Source organism: Polypterus senegalus, chromosome 3 (genome assembly GCF_016835505.1).
Source record: "Polypterus senegalus isolate Bchr_013 chromosome 3, ASM1683550v1, whole genome shotgun sequence".
Taxonomy (NCBI): domain Eukaryota; kingdom Metazoa; phylum Chordata; class Cladistia; order Polypteriformes; family Polypteridae; genus Polypterus; species Polypterus senegalus.
In genome coordinates, this window is record NC_053156.1 from 22,260,327 (window position 1) to 22,277,165 (window position 16,839).

General features: G+C 39.1%; 1 protein-coding gene across 1 annotated transcript in view; it reads right to left on the reverse strand.

Annotated features, from left to right (window-relative positions):
• smarcd1 (SWI/SNF related, matrix associated, actin dependent regulator of chromatin, subfamily d, member 1) overlaps positions 1 to 16,136 on the reverse strand; it is a 70,488-nt gene extending 54,352 nt beyond the window's left edge. Inside the window, exons 1-3 of the mRNA XM_039746782.1 lie at positions 15,924 to 16,136; positions 2,961 to 3,145; positions 2,709 to 2,751 (exon numbers count right to left, since the gene is read on the reverse strand). Of these exons, the coding sequence (XP_039602716.1) occupies positions 2,709 to 2,751; positions 2,961 to 3,145; positions 15,924 to 16,106 (411 nt within the window). The 5' untranslated portion in view covers positions 16,107 to 16,136. The remainder of the gene's footprint in view (positions 1 to 2,708; positions 2,752 to 2,960; positions 3,146 to 15,923) is intronic.
• Between the last annotated feature and the right edge of the window lie 703 nt (positions 16,137 to 16,839).

Below are 16,839 nucleotides of genomic sequence, written 5' to 3' on the forward strand. Positions count from 1 at the left end.
GCACATTCACAGTGCTTTGCTTGGTTGCAGTGTATGTACATTGATAAGCAAAACGTACTGTGAGAAAGTGGGGAGTGTTTGTTAATCTACCAGTAATATGCAGACTAGAAAAGAATAGGTCTTAAGCTTAAACTTATATGTGCGACTTGTACATTGACAGCACCTACCTTCAGTGTCCGCTCCACATTTTTGTGTAATGAATAGCACTTATTAACATATATCATACTTTAATATACAAGAGTAATTGGTTTCCAACTTATAAAGCTTTAACAAAACATGTTGCTTACACAGCTCTATTATGATCCTTTCTGTAAAAAAGACCTGCAAACTTGTGCTCAGAAATTATTTTTTATGTCCCATCGGAAGATCTGTATTAAACACATGTGATTCACCTAGATTTTCCAAAGTAATATCCTACCATACTACCTAATTCCATACGAGACTGACACGATCAAATGATACATATTTTAACTTGTTGTCCAGCTAATACAGCATTTACAGTAGCGTTTCTCAACCACTTGGGGGGTCACAAGTTGCTGTTGCTTCTAATGGTAGTGTGTTGCTGCTCCAAGGATCACATTTAATTATTCATCTCAACCTTCTTCCCCCTCAATTTACCATGGGGGAAACACCTTCACGAGTGGCTTGTGAAGACACTTGCTTGGAAAAAAGCATGTTGTGGAACCAAAAGGGTGGAGAAACATTGATTTAAAAGATAGTTGGCCTTTTGTTATACTTATAAATCTGGTGTTAAAATATTGTGTGCAATACATTTTTGGTACATAAAGACAACTGAATGAGTGTTCTTGGTTCTCAGTCCTCAATGTCTTTAACCTCTGGATCTTCTATTTGTTCCTTATATAGATTTATTTTACTTTTGCATCTGCAGTCTCTGCTTTTGCCATTTCTGCTAAAACCGGACAGATTTTCAGTTCTCAAGCTGTGAATAGGTTTAAACTTCCTACTTGCCATATGAACCAATCTAAATCCTAAGATGCTCAGGTGCCTTTTCAAACAATGCACCTTGGTACTTCTTACATTTTGTACTTCTCTGCTCTCCTCTAAGTTATCTGCAACTTTACTGACTAAATACCATGGAAGAATAATTTTAGGGTAACATACCACTCATCTTAAATAAATGGCATAAAGGCTTAATAAATGTCAGAAACCTGTTCAGGCACACCAGGAAACCAGATAAAGATGAAGTGAACAACAAAATGTACACTGAAATATAAGAACTGGTTTAGGAAATATACTGAGATGGTCAAATAAAGAATGTACCAGAAGAAAGGCTGATGTAATATACAACATGAACTGAAGGATAACTAAGAAGATGTCCTGTAAACAAGAATGGACAGTTTGTTATATGCACAGAAATGTCAAGGGTGGTGGCACAACTCAAATGTATAAGAACCACCAGAATATAACAGACTTCTTATATAAATAATTTGGGTGTAAACTAATGAACCAACCAGAGTAAAATGTATGTACTGATTGACACTGTACGTAAATCCAATAGCTTATAAAATTAACCTCTATTCTTTGTTTCTCAGACCATTCTGACCATGTTGTAACAGACTGCTTTTTAAAAATGCTCCCTCTGAGGCATTTTGCGGAGGAATAATTAAAAATACAATGAACAGCTTTTCTCCTGCCTGATTACTGAATTGTCCTGTTAGAGGACGTTTCTTTAATAAGATGTTTAACTGTGTATTGTGGTAGAAATTTATTTGCAGAAAGAATTGGGGCTACTTTTGGTTTTACACCACCAGTACTCTGATCTTTTAACTCTGTCCTTGTTATCTTTGTACTTGTGACAGCCCTTAAAATTGATTACTTTAAACATTTTCAAATTGTAAATAAAATCAATTTTAAACCAATACATTTTAGTATAACTTTAAAGATCTCTGGAGGTAAGCCAGTACTTGCAGCAAAGTAGTAACATAGCTGCAAGCGGAGCCTGAAAGTGAAAGCTGGGTAGCTCCAGCATAGGGCATTGTTTTACATTGCATGTTCCAAGGCTGATATAATGTAAGACGTTAAAAATAAAATCAAGGTGGTGCTAATTTATAGCTGAAAAATTGCAAATTTCCTTGGGTGTAATCTTTTGAAATCACAGGTAAGGAGCAAAAAAGTATCACTACAAAAAAAAAAAGTCAAAACGACAAAGCAACAAGCTATTTAAAAAAAAAAAAAAAATCACATTGGTGTATTCTGTTAGGGTGGAAAAAAGGGGCATTCAAATGCACAAAGAAAATATCCCATATCGCTTTTTCACAGTCTTGGTTGTTCAGAGGTTTAAAGTTTTCTTTAAGTAGAAAAGAACAAGATACTCCATTAATGGTCCTTTTTTCCCCCCTTTGGCTTTTCCTGAATAACGGGGCCTAGATGTCTTTTAGTAACCACAGCAAGTATTTCAGCAGGACCACATGATGAAAATTTCCCAGGTACACCAACTCTCCCTCATTTAACCCAAACAAATAAAAGGTGATTGGAAAACCAGTTGACAGTCATTTGTATGTAAATGACAATACAGTATCTGTCAAATGGATTCATAGACAGGAAACACTAGGCATTAAACACATGACGAGTGACGCATAAAAGAACATTGTGCAGCTCTAAAACCAAGATTGCAATTGACATTTGCAGTTAGTTATATATATATATATATATATATATATATATATATAGAAAAAATCATATCTCACCCTTTGAGGTAGAATTTTATCAGCCATTTTCTTCTTTTTAGCACTACCAAGAGATAAGGAGAAAAAAAAGTTACCAAGGACACGACAAAGCAGAAAGGCACATCAACAAACTAAAATGGGGTTGGTAGTGATTAGTGATTCACTAAACTCATCACTTTAATAACCTGGGCTCAAATACAGTAGGATCACAGAAACTACATTAAGCACTATAATAATAAAAATATGAAAATAAAATGAGCTGTAGTCACTTACTGCTGGTTGCGATTCTGGGCTGCCTGCTGCACTTGCTGAATCTGTTGGGGTGCTGGCCTCTTACGGGACTGATCCATTACCGATTGTGGCATGCCAGGACGAGACACTGGGCTGGTGCCATACCCTGGCGGCCCCATGGCAGGTCCTTGTGGGGTCATTCTGCTACCCGGGGGAATTCCAGGACGCTGGAAACAAGCAAAAAAGAAATTAGATTAGGGGGAAAAAAAAATTGTGATTTCATTTGAAAACACTGGCATACTTTCATTTACAATCCATTTCAGGTCCATTACTTGATATGTTGAAATGTAAAATTAAAATCAGTCTAAGTCCTCTGTATCGACTAAAAGGTAACCAAACTACAAAGAAAGCCAATGCTCTGAAGTGGCATACTGAATGAAGCAATAAACAGGTTGTCCACAAAGTCTCTTTACAATTTCAAAAAATTACAAAAAAGGCATCTGATGAGATATGCTAATAAAATTTGTCCTTAAGTGCTCAGTCATTATTTAAAGTTTGTAAACACATTGCATTTGGGCATAGATAATGTGAGAATCTGGGGCTCAGAAAACCCCCATGTGACTAGGGAACTTCACCGAGATAGTCCAAAAGTGAATGTATGGTGTGGGATCATGTGCAATCGAATCATTGGTCTATTTTTCTTCAACGAGAGTTCAATTACTGCAAATGTTTACCTTGAATGAATATGTGACCCCACAAATGGATGACCTTCAACCAACCGTCATTTTCCAGCAAGATGGTGCACCACCACAATGGGGACTGCATGTTCGTGGGTTCCTGAATCAAACATTTCCAGATTGTTGGACTGGAAGGGCTGGCCCAATTCCCTGGCCACCTCGTTCACCAGATATCACGCCCCTGTACTTCTTTCTGTGGGGTTATGTTATATCGTGTATCGAACAAAGATATAGGACATAATGACCTGAAGCAAAAAATCACTGATGCCATTGCCACCATTGATGATGCTATGCTACAGAGAACATGGCAAGAAATTGAGCACCGTCTTGATGTGCTTCATGCAACTAATGGTGCCCATATAGAGGTGTATTAAATAAGGCAAAAATAATTTCAATATCTACTCCTCATTTTGTATCATTTCCACAGATTTGTCTGTTCATTTGTTTTTTTAATAAAATTTTGAAATTGTAAAGAGACATTGTTGACACTCTGTACTGCAAAAGTATGAGGTCTCTGATATAATTCCAACCACAATGCCTTACGAGAATGAAAGGATCCAGAACGCAAAACATATGCTGTGTAGGACAGTGTCTGTTGTGCCAGAGAGGAAACTCACCTACGCTCTCCAAGTAAGCCTTCAAACATCTGGATTAGTGTTACATCAGTACTAAAATTTTGACTTCACTACCAAACCCAGCTTTTGCATACATACTTGACATGCTTTTGGAGTTGTTACCTGATGAAGAGGACTAAGCAACAGGTCAATGTGCTAAATACAAGTACTATAATTGCAAATGTATTTTAGAACAAAACTAAATTGACTTATTACTCCAAGCCTTTCATTGCTTTCTTTAATAACCAAGAGTGGCAAAAGGAACACAACTTGCAAAATGAACCTGACCTCTCCTGCGCACTGGAGAGATCCCGAAGGACTAGAAAATGGCAAATTTCATCTCATTATATAAAAAGGGTGACATGTAACAGATCCAAGCAACTATAGGCCAGTAAGCTTAACATGCATCACAGGAAAAATAATGGAAGGAATTATTAAGGAGAAGATTGAGCAACATCTGGCAAGGACAGGAGTTATTCTGAACAGTCAAGTATGAGCTCAGAAGAGGGTGGTTGTGTTTTACTAACATGCTGCAATTCTATAAGGAGGCAACAAAAGCATCTGATCAAAGAGGAGTAGATGATATTATTTATCTGGACTTTCAGAAAGCATTTGATAAGGTGCCACAAGAGAGGTTGGGCATCAAACTAAAAGAAGTGGGAGTTCAGGGTGATGTTTTTAGATGGGTGCAGAATTGACTCAGACACAGGAAGCAGAGGGTGGTGGTGTGAGGAACCTCATCAGAACTGGCCAATGTTAAGAGTGGTGACCAGCAGGGGGCAGTGCTAGAGCCGCTGCTATTTTTATATTTTATATATATATATATATATATATATATATAAAAATTAATTAGATAGGAATATACAGTGCATCTGGAAAGTATTCACAGCCATATCCCAAAATGGATTAAATTAATTTTTTTTCTCAGAATTCTACACACAACACCCCATAATGACAACGTGAAAAAAGTTTGAGATTTTTGCAAATTTATTAAAAATAAAAAAACTGAGAAATCACATGTACATAAGTATTCACAGCCTTTGCCATGAAGCTCCAAATTGAGCTCAGGTGCATCCTGTTTCCCCTGATCATCCTTGAGATGTTTCTGCAGCTTAATTGGAGTCCACCTGTGGTAAATTCAGTTGATTGGACATGATTTGAAAGGCACACACCTGTCTATATAAGGTACCACAGTTGACAGTTCATGTCAGAGCACAAACCAAGCATGAAGTCAAAGTAATTATCTGTAGACCTCCGAGACAGGATTGTCTCTAGGCACAAATCTGGGGAAGGTTTCAGAAAAATTTCTGCTGCTTTGAAGGTCCCAATGAGCACAGTGGCCTCCATCATCTGTAAGTGGAAGAAGTTCGAAACCACCAGGACTCTTCCTAGAGCTGGCCGACCACCTAAACTGAGCGATCGGGGGAGGAGGGCCTTAGTCAGGGAGGTGACCAAGAACCCGATGATCACTCTGTCAGAGCTCTAGAGGTCCTCTGTGGAGAGAAGAGAACCTTCTAGAAGGACAACCATCTCTGCAGCAATCCACCAATCAGGCCTGTATGATAGAGTGGCCATACGGAAGGCACTCCTTAGTAAAAGGCACATGGCAGCCCATCTGGATTTTGCCAAAAGGCAGCTGAAGGACTCTCAGACCATGAGAAACAAAATTCTCTGGTCTGATGAGACAAAGATTGAACTCTTTGGTGTGGCGTCACATTTGGAGGAAACAAGGCACCGCTCATCACCAGGCCAATACCATCCCTACAGTGAAGCATGGTGGTGGCAGCATCATGCTGTGGGGGGCAGGAACTGGGAGACTAGTCAGGATAAAGGGAAAGATGACTGAATCAATGTACAGAGACATCCTGGATGAAAACCTGCTCCAGAGCGCTCTTGACCTCAGACTGGGGTGACGGTTCATCTTTCAGCAGGACAACGACCCTAAGCACACAGACAAGATATCAAAGGAGTGACTTCAGGACAACTCTGTGAATGTCCTTGAGTGGCCCAGCCAGAGCCCAGACTTAAATCTGATTGAACATCTCTGGAGAGATCTTAAAATGGCTGTGCACCGATGCTTCCCATCCAACCTGATGGAGCTTGAGAGGTGCTGCAAAGAGGAATGGGGGAAACTGGCCAAGGATAGGTGTGCCAAGCTTGTGGCATCATATTCAAAAAGACTTGAGGCTGTAATTGCTGCCAAAGGTGCATCGACAATGTATTGAGCAAAGGCTGTGAATACTTATGTACATGTGATTTCTCAATTTTTTTTTATTATTATTAATAAATTTGCAAAAACCAAGTAAACTTTTTTCACGTTGTCATTATGGGGTGTTTGTGTGTAGAATTCTGATGAAAAAAATGAATTTAATCCAATTTGGAATAAGGTGGTAACATAAAAAAAATGTGGAAAAAGTGATGCGCTGTGAATAATTTCCGGATGCACTTTAAGTAACAAGCTGGTTAAGTTTGTAGATGATACCAAGATAGGTGGATTAGCAGATAATTTGAAATCCATTATATCATTGCAGAAGGACTTACATACAGAATTGGGCAGATGACATTTAATGTTAGTAAATGTAAAGTATTACACATAGGAAGTAAAAATGTGAGGTCTGAATACACAATGGGCGGTCAGAAAATTGAGAGTACACCTTATGAGAAGGATTTAGGAGTCATAGTGGACTCTAAGCTATCGACTTCCCAACAGTGTTCAGAAGCCATTAAGAAGGCTAACAAAATGTTAGGATATAAAGCACGATCTGTGTAGTACAAGTCCAAGGAGGTTCTGCTCAGCCTTTATAATGCACTGGTGAGGCCTCATCTTGAGTGCTGTGTGCAGTTTTGGTTTCCAGCATACAAAAAGGACATAGCAGCACTAGAAAAGGTCCAGAGAAGAGCGACTAGGCTGATTCCAGGGCTACAGGGGTTGAATTATGAGGAAAGATTAAAAGAGTTGAGCCTTTACAGTTTAAGCAAAAGAAGATTAAGAGGAGACCTTACTGAAGTGTTTAAAATGATAAAGGGAATTAGTACAATGGATCGAGGCTGTTATTTTAAAATGAGTTCATCAAGAACACGGGTACACAGTTGGAAACTTAAGGGTAAATTTTGCACTTAAAATTATTATTACTTCTTCTTAAAAGTCAGTCTATGCTTATGCATATGCTATGAAGTTACTATGTAGACAACCTTCAAATAAAGTGTTACTGAAATTTGTTGTATCATATTAATGTTCTCTATGCACGGTTAAGTATTACCTAAAAAAGGCACCACTTCAAAAATATCAGTGCATGCTAATTCAGTCAAGAATTGTGATTCAAAATCAAATAAGGCCATCAGTACAAATACCCAGCCCTAGTTGCCACCAATCCTCAATTCTCCAAACTCATTTGTGTTGCTTTTACAATATTTCTAAAGAAATACAAATTAGAACACAAGGAGATACAGAATTTCTAAACTATAAAGAGGGTAGATGACTGCTTACTGTAAAATTACACATACATGTTACATATGTTAAACTCAACTGTGGAACGGCTAGTAGGGGGGAGTCAGCTTGTTGGCCGAGGTCTCCAGGACTCTGAACAAATCTGAATCCTCATCTATACTAATAAAAGGCAAAGGAAGGAAGGACTGACTGACTGACTCACTCACTCACTAATTCTCCAACATCCCGTGTAGGTGGAAGGCTGAAATTTGGCAGGCTCATTCCTTACAGCTTACTTACAAAAGTTAGGCAGGTTTCATTTTGAAATTCTACACGTAACGGTCATAACTGGAACCTACTTTCGTCCATATATACGGCTATAGCCTACAGCTCGGTCGCTGTGTGAGGCGGAGTTGTGCCTGCCCATATAAGGCCGTCCGTCAGCAGCTATCCAACAGACAAGCTGCCGTGAAAAATTCGCGGGTGAAGGACTGTGCTTAGGCAAACGAAGATGAGATGGTCAGGCACAAACTCAGCGAAAGTACGAGAGAAACTTTTAAGTGCCGGGTCTTAGCTAACGTTAAATAAAGCCGTGGACATCGCAAGATCGCACGAGAGAGCACAAGCACAGCTGAGAACGTTCTATGCATGTACTCCGAGCGGCTCACGTGAACTGACTTTGCAGGACTGGGAAAGGTAAACCCGGGCATGCAATGTGTGATGTAACAACCCTCCGACGCTGAACAAGCCTTTTGTACACATATCAATAGGAATGCAAGGTGTAAAGCTTAAGTTTAAATTACGTTCATAGGCACGCTGCCACTAAATATTCACAGGCAAATCCACAACTTAATACTGGGAATGCCTGTTAAACATCTTAGATTCACGAGTACCGATTTGGGTAGTGATCACTTCGATGAATGAAACCTGTTCAAAAAACGCATTACACAATTGAGAAGGCAGCAAAAGAATATGAAGCGAGTGACGCATACATGCATATTCATAAGTGCAGCTACTGCGGAAACAAAGCATGGTGTAAACTTAAAGTTTAAATGAAGTTCATAGATAGGCTGCCGCTGGCGTTTGACATGCCTAAGACGAATACGATATTTGCGAGATACAAGTTTAATGAGAAGACGCAGGGTATTAACGAGACTTTTGATCACTTTGTAGCAGAGTTAAAATTGCTGTAACAGAGTTAAAATTGCTGGTGAAGGACTGTGCTTATGCAAACGAATAGGAAAGCAGGGTGTAAAGCTTAACTTTACATTAGGTTCATAGATACGCTCCTGTTAGCGTTTGTCATGCCTAAGATGATAACGATATTCAAGAGATAGATCGCACTAGATAGCACAAGCACAGCTGAGAAGCTTCGATGCATGTACTTCGAGCGGCTCACGTGAACTGACTTTGTTCTGGCTTTAACTACTGTGAAATAAACATATATAAACTGGAAGCGTTGAGTCTGTGCCCTTTAATAATCTCGAGAGAGAAACATGGTGGAAGCATAGGTGACGGAACTGCGCCAAAAGTCATGCCAGTTTGCTGTTAAAGGTTCAGGACGCAGAGACGCTCCACGAAAGGAAAATGGAGGGTCTGAGACCGCTGCTGACATTAAGCCTCGATGAGACCTGGTGAAGTCATGGAGAACATGGAAGGACGAGTTCAGATTATTCACAGAACTTGCAATGCCGGAGGCAGAGGAAAACACTAAAGTCAGATTATTCCGTTATCTTATTGGAAAGAGCGGCGCTGACCGGTGATGTAAGACCTGATGAGTTAACCATGAGCTTGATGATACATAAATTTGATGCACATTACAACTCGAGAATAAACAAAACTGTAGAGAGGTACAGATTTCTTTCAAGAAATCAGGCAAGGGGAGAAAAAATAGACGACTACATCACAGATCTGAGAGTGTTAGCAGGCACATGCAATTTCGGGGAGATTAAAAGTTCCCTTATATGTGACTGAATTGTGTGCAGAACCAGTGATGCAAGTTTAGAGAGGTGCATACAAATATGCAGAGCCACAGAACAGTCGAAAGAGAACAGCAGAACAGTCACACGGTGTTCCCTATTCTATACTTCTCCCGGTGCATCTCTCTAAACCCTCCATGCGGGAACATTATCATAAGGCTTAACAATCTTATTGTTACACCTTCTACATGCACCCAACCGTCCTTATTACGGACTCTTCCTTGCTTTACCGCTGGCTGCTTCTTTCCATTCACCTTCCAGGCTCTTTATTTAAACAGTTTTCCTTCTCATTTTTCCATTCCTTCGCTGTCTTTTCCCTTTTCATTCAAAATACACGCCTCCTTGCCTTTAGCGATTTGGGTAGTGAACACTTCGATGAATGAAACCTGTTATCTTTACAACGGTTGACTAACACGGAATGTAACTTGAACACAACACGTCATCCAAATATGAACCTGACTGAAAGAAATAATGATAATCAAATCCTTGATGACAGCAACACTCATAACAGTCACAAAACAATTACATTGACAATCATGTTACGTTATTTTTAAAATGTTTTTTCTTTTCTTTTTCATAACTTCTTTAACACACTACTTCTCCACTGCGAAGCGCGGGTATTTTGCTAGTATGCAATATAATCTATTCTCATATTTTGCTTTGTAGTTTGTATTATTACTATTGCACTATTGTATTTCTGAGATGGCAATGATAGACTGGCCACCTATTTCTGTTAAGTGGATTACTTGTGTCCTGTTTTGGGCGTTGTATTTATCCCAGTTTTTGATACCCAGTACATGCACAACCTGCCTGGAAAAGGGTCTATTTCTGAATTGCCATTATCCCATGGCAATTTTCTTGTCTTCTTAGGGAGTCGAGGCTATAGGGCTGTGACAAAAAACAGGGCTTGTTAAAGCCCAATGCGGCATTCCCTGTGCGATTTTGGGCTACACACAAAATAAATCATTGTTGTCGTCATTAACTGCAAAGCCTCTAAATAGTTCACAACAGGTTTACAAGCTGCCTTTACACAGCCACTTTCACACAAGAAAGCTGCATCAGGAATGTACCGGTAAATTAGCGGCTCAACGGAATAAGTGAAGAAATGCTGAATGAATGATCCCCAGTCAAAATCTAGAGTAACCTCAGAAAGCTTACACAGCCTATTTGTGCATCAATAAAGTCAAAAAACTGTCTAGCTATTCACACAAAAGGGAAGAAAAGCAATATCGTGTTGATTGAGAAGCAAGTAAACCAGTCATAAGAATCTTGGACGAGGATGCAATATTGGACAATGACGATCTAGCTTTATATCACCGACATTTGTCTTTAACATGTTAGCTATTAAGTTTTCTGAAACCACATGGGCTCTTCATCGAAATTCAAAAGGGAATCTGCAACTCCCATCTGCATCACTGGCAGAACTATAACGAAGTAGCTATTTAAAAAGAATAAATAAATAATATGTTATAGGAGTTGCTCTGGGTTACTCAGCAAGTCAAAAGTGGTGATCAAATGAGCAGAATCGTGATTTACAAGGCAACGCTTTGGCCACACTATCTGCCAAAAGTCAAATGCGGTTTCCTCCTTTTCTTAAAATTCAGATCAATTCCTTTAAATGAATGTGTTAAAGAGCATATTTCTGTGTACTGTATTCAAGCTCAACTTTCTTGAATGTACCACGAGTCAAAAACTACACTAGTCTTACCCAATCTCTTTATTCTTAAATCTGAAAAGCGTGTACAGCTATGGCATTCTTTGTGAAAAACACATCCAAGTGGAGTCTTGGTTTTTCATCGATCTACCTCTCCATGATTCATAAAACATTTCATGTGCTCTACATGTAAGTTACAATGTATAAATATTTAAAGGTGTATAGTTTACAAAACACTACCTGCAAAAATAACCAAGGCAGGCTTTCAGTACTTGAAAGCAATGTGTGTAATTACTCATACAAGGTAATAATAATTATAATGAATTTCATTTATAGACATCCTGGAGCTTTTTATGTCTCTTCATTGGGTTTGGTTAACTGGGAGTATTAAAGTGATCCAAAAGTTGTGAAGCTACTTAGCAAGAATGGAATCAACAATTGCTGGTCATAAAGTGAAAAGCTTGCCAGAGGTGATTAGATGAGCAAATTATTGTTTAAAAAATTGTTGAAATAACTATAAATGTAATATTCTAAATATTTTAATACAGCATTTTGGCTTGCCAAAACATGGTCCATAAATAAGTATACATGTTTACCTTACCATTACCGAACTCCATAGTCTTTGAGAACTTACTGCAGTTTTAGGACCATTTGGCACCTGCCAAAATGTTTGCCAATTTACTTTATGAACATTCTCTTCTCTGTTTTCAACTCTTCAAAATGGTATTTCTGTAAACCTACATGCATAGTGAATCATGCCAGGTTCCATTATGAAGGGTAACTGGTAAATAGCAGACAGTACTTATGTGCTTGGCAAATTTAGGGCAGTGAGTCAAAAGTAATTATTGGGTTACGGGAGTCAAAGTCGGTACATTTTGACTAATTGCAAATTGTAAAATAATGTTAAAATTTCCAATCTCACGTATACTGATTTGATTAAACAATTTCTCCTTTTAGACTTCTGATAAAAATATAGCTTTGTTTATAATTTTGTAAGTTTAGTTGTAAGTTAATGTTACTCTGTGTTTGTAGGCCACAACAACATTGCAACAGCCTTTAAACCTGAACTTTAACAGGTTAGAGGGCTAATCAACATAGTAAATATATTAAGTCTGTTTACAAATTTGAGGAGTCTGAGATTTTGTGTACCGACTCCACTGCCCTATCCCAAGCAAATGTTGCTGCCGCTTTTGATAAATGAAACTACTAAAAATAAAGACGGACAAGTTTAAAAAACACACCTAACCATAAATTTTAAAGCTTAACTTGCAAAATTACATTTCATCCTTTTTTTTTTAAACTATTAATCTAATAAACAACTTTCTTGAGGCATACCAGTAGATTACTGCACTAAAAGTTAAATATTATATTGTATATACCCCACTTGCCTCTATTTAGAACTATATGAAGACATAATACCAATTGTAAATAGGCCATTTCAGATTAATATTGCATGTCTGACGTTGCACAAGTACTATGATACACAAGCACATAACTCCCATTTTTAAAAAGAAACAAATATAATTTGTGCCTTCCTTACCAATAAATAATATTAAAACCTGTTATAATAACTCCCATTTTTAAAAAGAAACAAATAGAAATTGTGCCTCCCTTAATAATACAGAATATTAAAACTTGTAACGTGGGTTTACAATGAAAGGTTCAGCTACCCAGAAGTAAACCTGCTCAATCTGGTTAAAGGGCACAGTAGTCAATGCAATCCTAGCAGCACTGATGCCAAAGAATGAAGAAAAATGGAATGACAGCAGAAGGCTACTTGCAGAGCAGACTCACATTTGCTTATTATACAAGCCAACTTGGCCCTCTCAACCTAACACGGATCTTTGAGATGTAGGCAAGAATATAAATTGATTTGGAGGAGAAAAGGCCATGCAGAAATGGAGAGAACATACAAACTCCATAAATACTTGACTTGCGGATTCTGATTCACACAGCAAACAAGGGTGGAAGAAATACTTCTTATTTTAAAGCAAGACATTCAAAATCAATCCACCCTGAACTCTTATCCTTAACTATCAGCAGTCTTATAGGACACAAATACTCTCTCAAAGGTAAGGAATAGGAGTTGAAAGGCATTCTACATTATAAAATTCAGTTATATTTGCTCAGAGAACACACTAAATAAAATCACAGAATATAGTGAAGACCAGAAGGTAACCGAGGCAACAAAAATAAGACCACCTGGTTTATTTACTGTTTAGACTTAAGCCCACCTGGTTTATTTACTGTTTAGACTTAATGTCTGGGCATCTGCAGTGCGAGTAGTGTATTTAAACATTTTACCTGCGATTTAATTTTAAACGATCCTGTGTTATACCTTATTAATTCAAATGCACTTGAATTATTTCAACAGTGCCTTGTGATGGAGCTCTCTCTTTTAAAAAGGTTACATTAAATAAAGACTGGTCCAAAATAAGGGAATGGTATGCTATGTTTTGCGTCACCAAACTTAGGGACTTAAGACTGAAATGAAACTATGCCTCTGGGAGAGGGTGTTAGATTTCCTCACAGGCAGACCCCAGGTGGCGTGAGTGGGATGCAGTGTCCCCAACAATATTATCCTCAATACTGGAGACCCTCAGTGATCTGTTCCGAGCTCCATTCTGTGTTCCCTTTACACCTATGTGATGATATGACTCATCTCTCACTTTCCCCATGGTTAGACGGCCTATCTGAAGACAGTGGAGAACCTGGCATTGTGGTGCCAAGCAATAAGTCTTCAAATGAAACATCTAAAAAATTGGGAAGCTGGTTATGGATTTCTGCAAGAAGCAGCAGCACTCTTTCACACCGGTCCATATTAATGAGGCTACAGAGGAAAGGGTGAGCAGCGTCATGTACCCTGGAACTCATAATTTGGAGGACCCAACATGAACTCAGCATATCCAGGTTCAGATCAAAAAGGCAAAACAATGCCTGCAACCATATAAGGCAAGTAGAGAAATTTCGGGTCTTCCCCAGGGAACCTAAAAACTTTCTACAAAAAAAAAAAAAAAAAAGAAACCTCATCTTGCTTGGGCAACTGCTCTGCCCAACACTACAAAACCCGGTAAAGGGTGGTGTGTGCAACAGAGCCCACCAGGACATCTGCTTTTCCCATCCTGTAATGTCATTTTACCAAAATCATCAAGGACCCCTCTACCCCAGTAAATGGACTGTATCACCTTCTGAAATCAGGCAAAAGGTTTTGCAATCTTATCTCCAAAATAGAGAGGCTCAAGAGGAGCTTCTATTCTCGGGACACAAGGATACTCAATCCGGACATGCCCTAAAACATCTTTTGAGTACTGCCTCCATGATGGTGTCACTTGAACAAACTCTTGCTTCATATTTATTTTCATTTACTTTTATTGTTTTACTTACTGTAAAAGGAAATGTTATTCAAATAACAACTCTGCCTTGCAAATACTTTTTAATGAATCATGTGTCATAATATAATAAGGGGCACATGTCAATTTGCTAAGGTATGCTAGTTTATATTTAAAATCTATTTAGCTGTATTACAATTAAAATTTAAGTTTATTTAGTCTTACTTCCATTACGGTTTCTCAACATCTGTTTTCTTAATATCTTGTCCATAATGAGAGTAGCAAACCAGGTTAAAATTGCATTACATGTTGTACATATATAACGATGTACAGAAGGTGTCAAATAAAGAACTCTTGAATGTATACATCAGTGAGCTGAAGTTGCACAATGAGTGCTCAACATTTGAGCAGGAAGAACAAGTAAAAAGTTGTAAGTTTTAAGAGAGCTAAAACAAGCGAGTGGTCTTTACAAGAAAGAAGCATGGGCCTCAACCTTACCGACCGGGTCATTTTTAAAGAAATCTGTGTGGTCTGATTTCCTTCACATTCTTCATAAAGTAAACAATGATAGACAGATACATGTACCTTTATATCGATCTACGTTAGTCCCCAGGGGATATATTTACAGTTTTACAGAAGATAAAAAAAATGTAAAATCAACTCCGCCCATTGTGCAAACGCATTATTAATTCTGTACATATTGTCTGCTTAGAACTTATAACTGACATTTCAGTCCTCGGTAGTCTCTCGCTACTGAGGGGGAGAAATTCACTCGAAAGTTCCGGGCAACCCGATGGGGATCACAAATAAGAAGCACACCGTGAAGGAGGTCCGTTGTAGTTTACTTTCCTGCATACAAGCCTACAATGAAAAGTGATAATCACGCTGGTTTTGGGCTCGATTTTCTCCAAGCAAAACGCTATTTTTTTCTTTGTTAAAGAACTAGGGGGGAATCAAGAAATGTGCAGCTCCCCCCGTTTATTTATTACGTGCTAAACGCTTTCCTGAACTGCTGTGCCTGGGCCCCTAACGATTCCCTTAGGCTCTGCACTGTTGATCTCTTCATTTAACAGAGAACTTATCTACGAATCCTCCCCCCCTTATTTTTTCTTCCCGCTTTTGCACGTCTTAGTTTCCCTCAGCCTTCATAACTCCGCTTACCGCTGTACCCAACCCGATGCTCCGTTACCTCTAACGCACTGGCCTCTCCTCCTCCGTCCCCCCAGCACCTCCCTTTGTTCCATCCTTCTGCTACAACTTCTTACCGGGTATCCTGGTCCTGGCATGGGGGAGCGGTATAGATGATTGGGGGCTCCTGGCACCTGTGCCATCCTACCGGTTGGTGTACCCGGTGCAGCTCCCGCTCCAGGTCCAGGTCCTGGCCCTGCCGCCGGTACTGGACCGCTCCCGCCTGTCTGCGCCGTCTGAAACGCGCCGCGAGCCGCCATCTTCTTTAGAACTACAGGGCAATCAGCTAGCACCAAGACTCTCACAACTATCGCGAGACTATGATTCACAGTCACTATAGCAACGCGCCATCTTGGAAGAGGTACCACTAAGTCAATGTGATCACCGTTCTTAACATATGGTGACTGCAGTGTCAATAAAGTTCTAGCAAATTGAATTTGTTTAAGTTAAATTGCAGGTAAGACACCCGCGGAGAGTATTTTTGGGAATTCTACAGAACGTAACGACATCGCCTGACTTTTGGTACGCATAAAATACATACATCGGCTGAGTGATTTCTCAGACGTGTACTGTACTTTTCTATTTGTATTTTTAAGTACTTACGTTGGCATTAAAAAGTGTCCTCTTTATGAACTAATTGTAATACCCAAATGACGTTGATCAGGCAGTCATCACTTTATGTAGCATCTTTTATAGCAAAGCAGCTAACAAAACTAAAAAGACATAATAACGTAACATTGTCAGATCTGCGTAATCCCAGTCAGGTTTATTGGGGTCCAGAGTCTATGCCGGTAGCACTGGGTACAAGCAGCAGGCATCTTTACAGGCGAAACTATAAATGGTGCCCCGCCAACCACTTCGCTTTGAGTGGACTCGGCACTACCAGATCTGTAGATAGAAATCTGGAGACACGAGAGAGGAGCCAGGATTGGGAAGAACGAAATATAGAGGATGTACTGCAGATACAAACCCGTGGCCTGACAACTTGCAAAT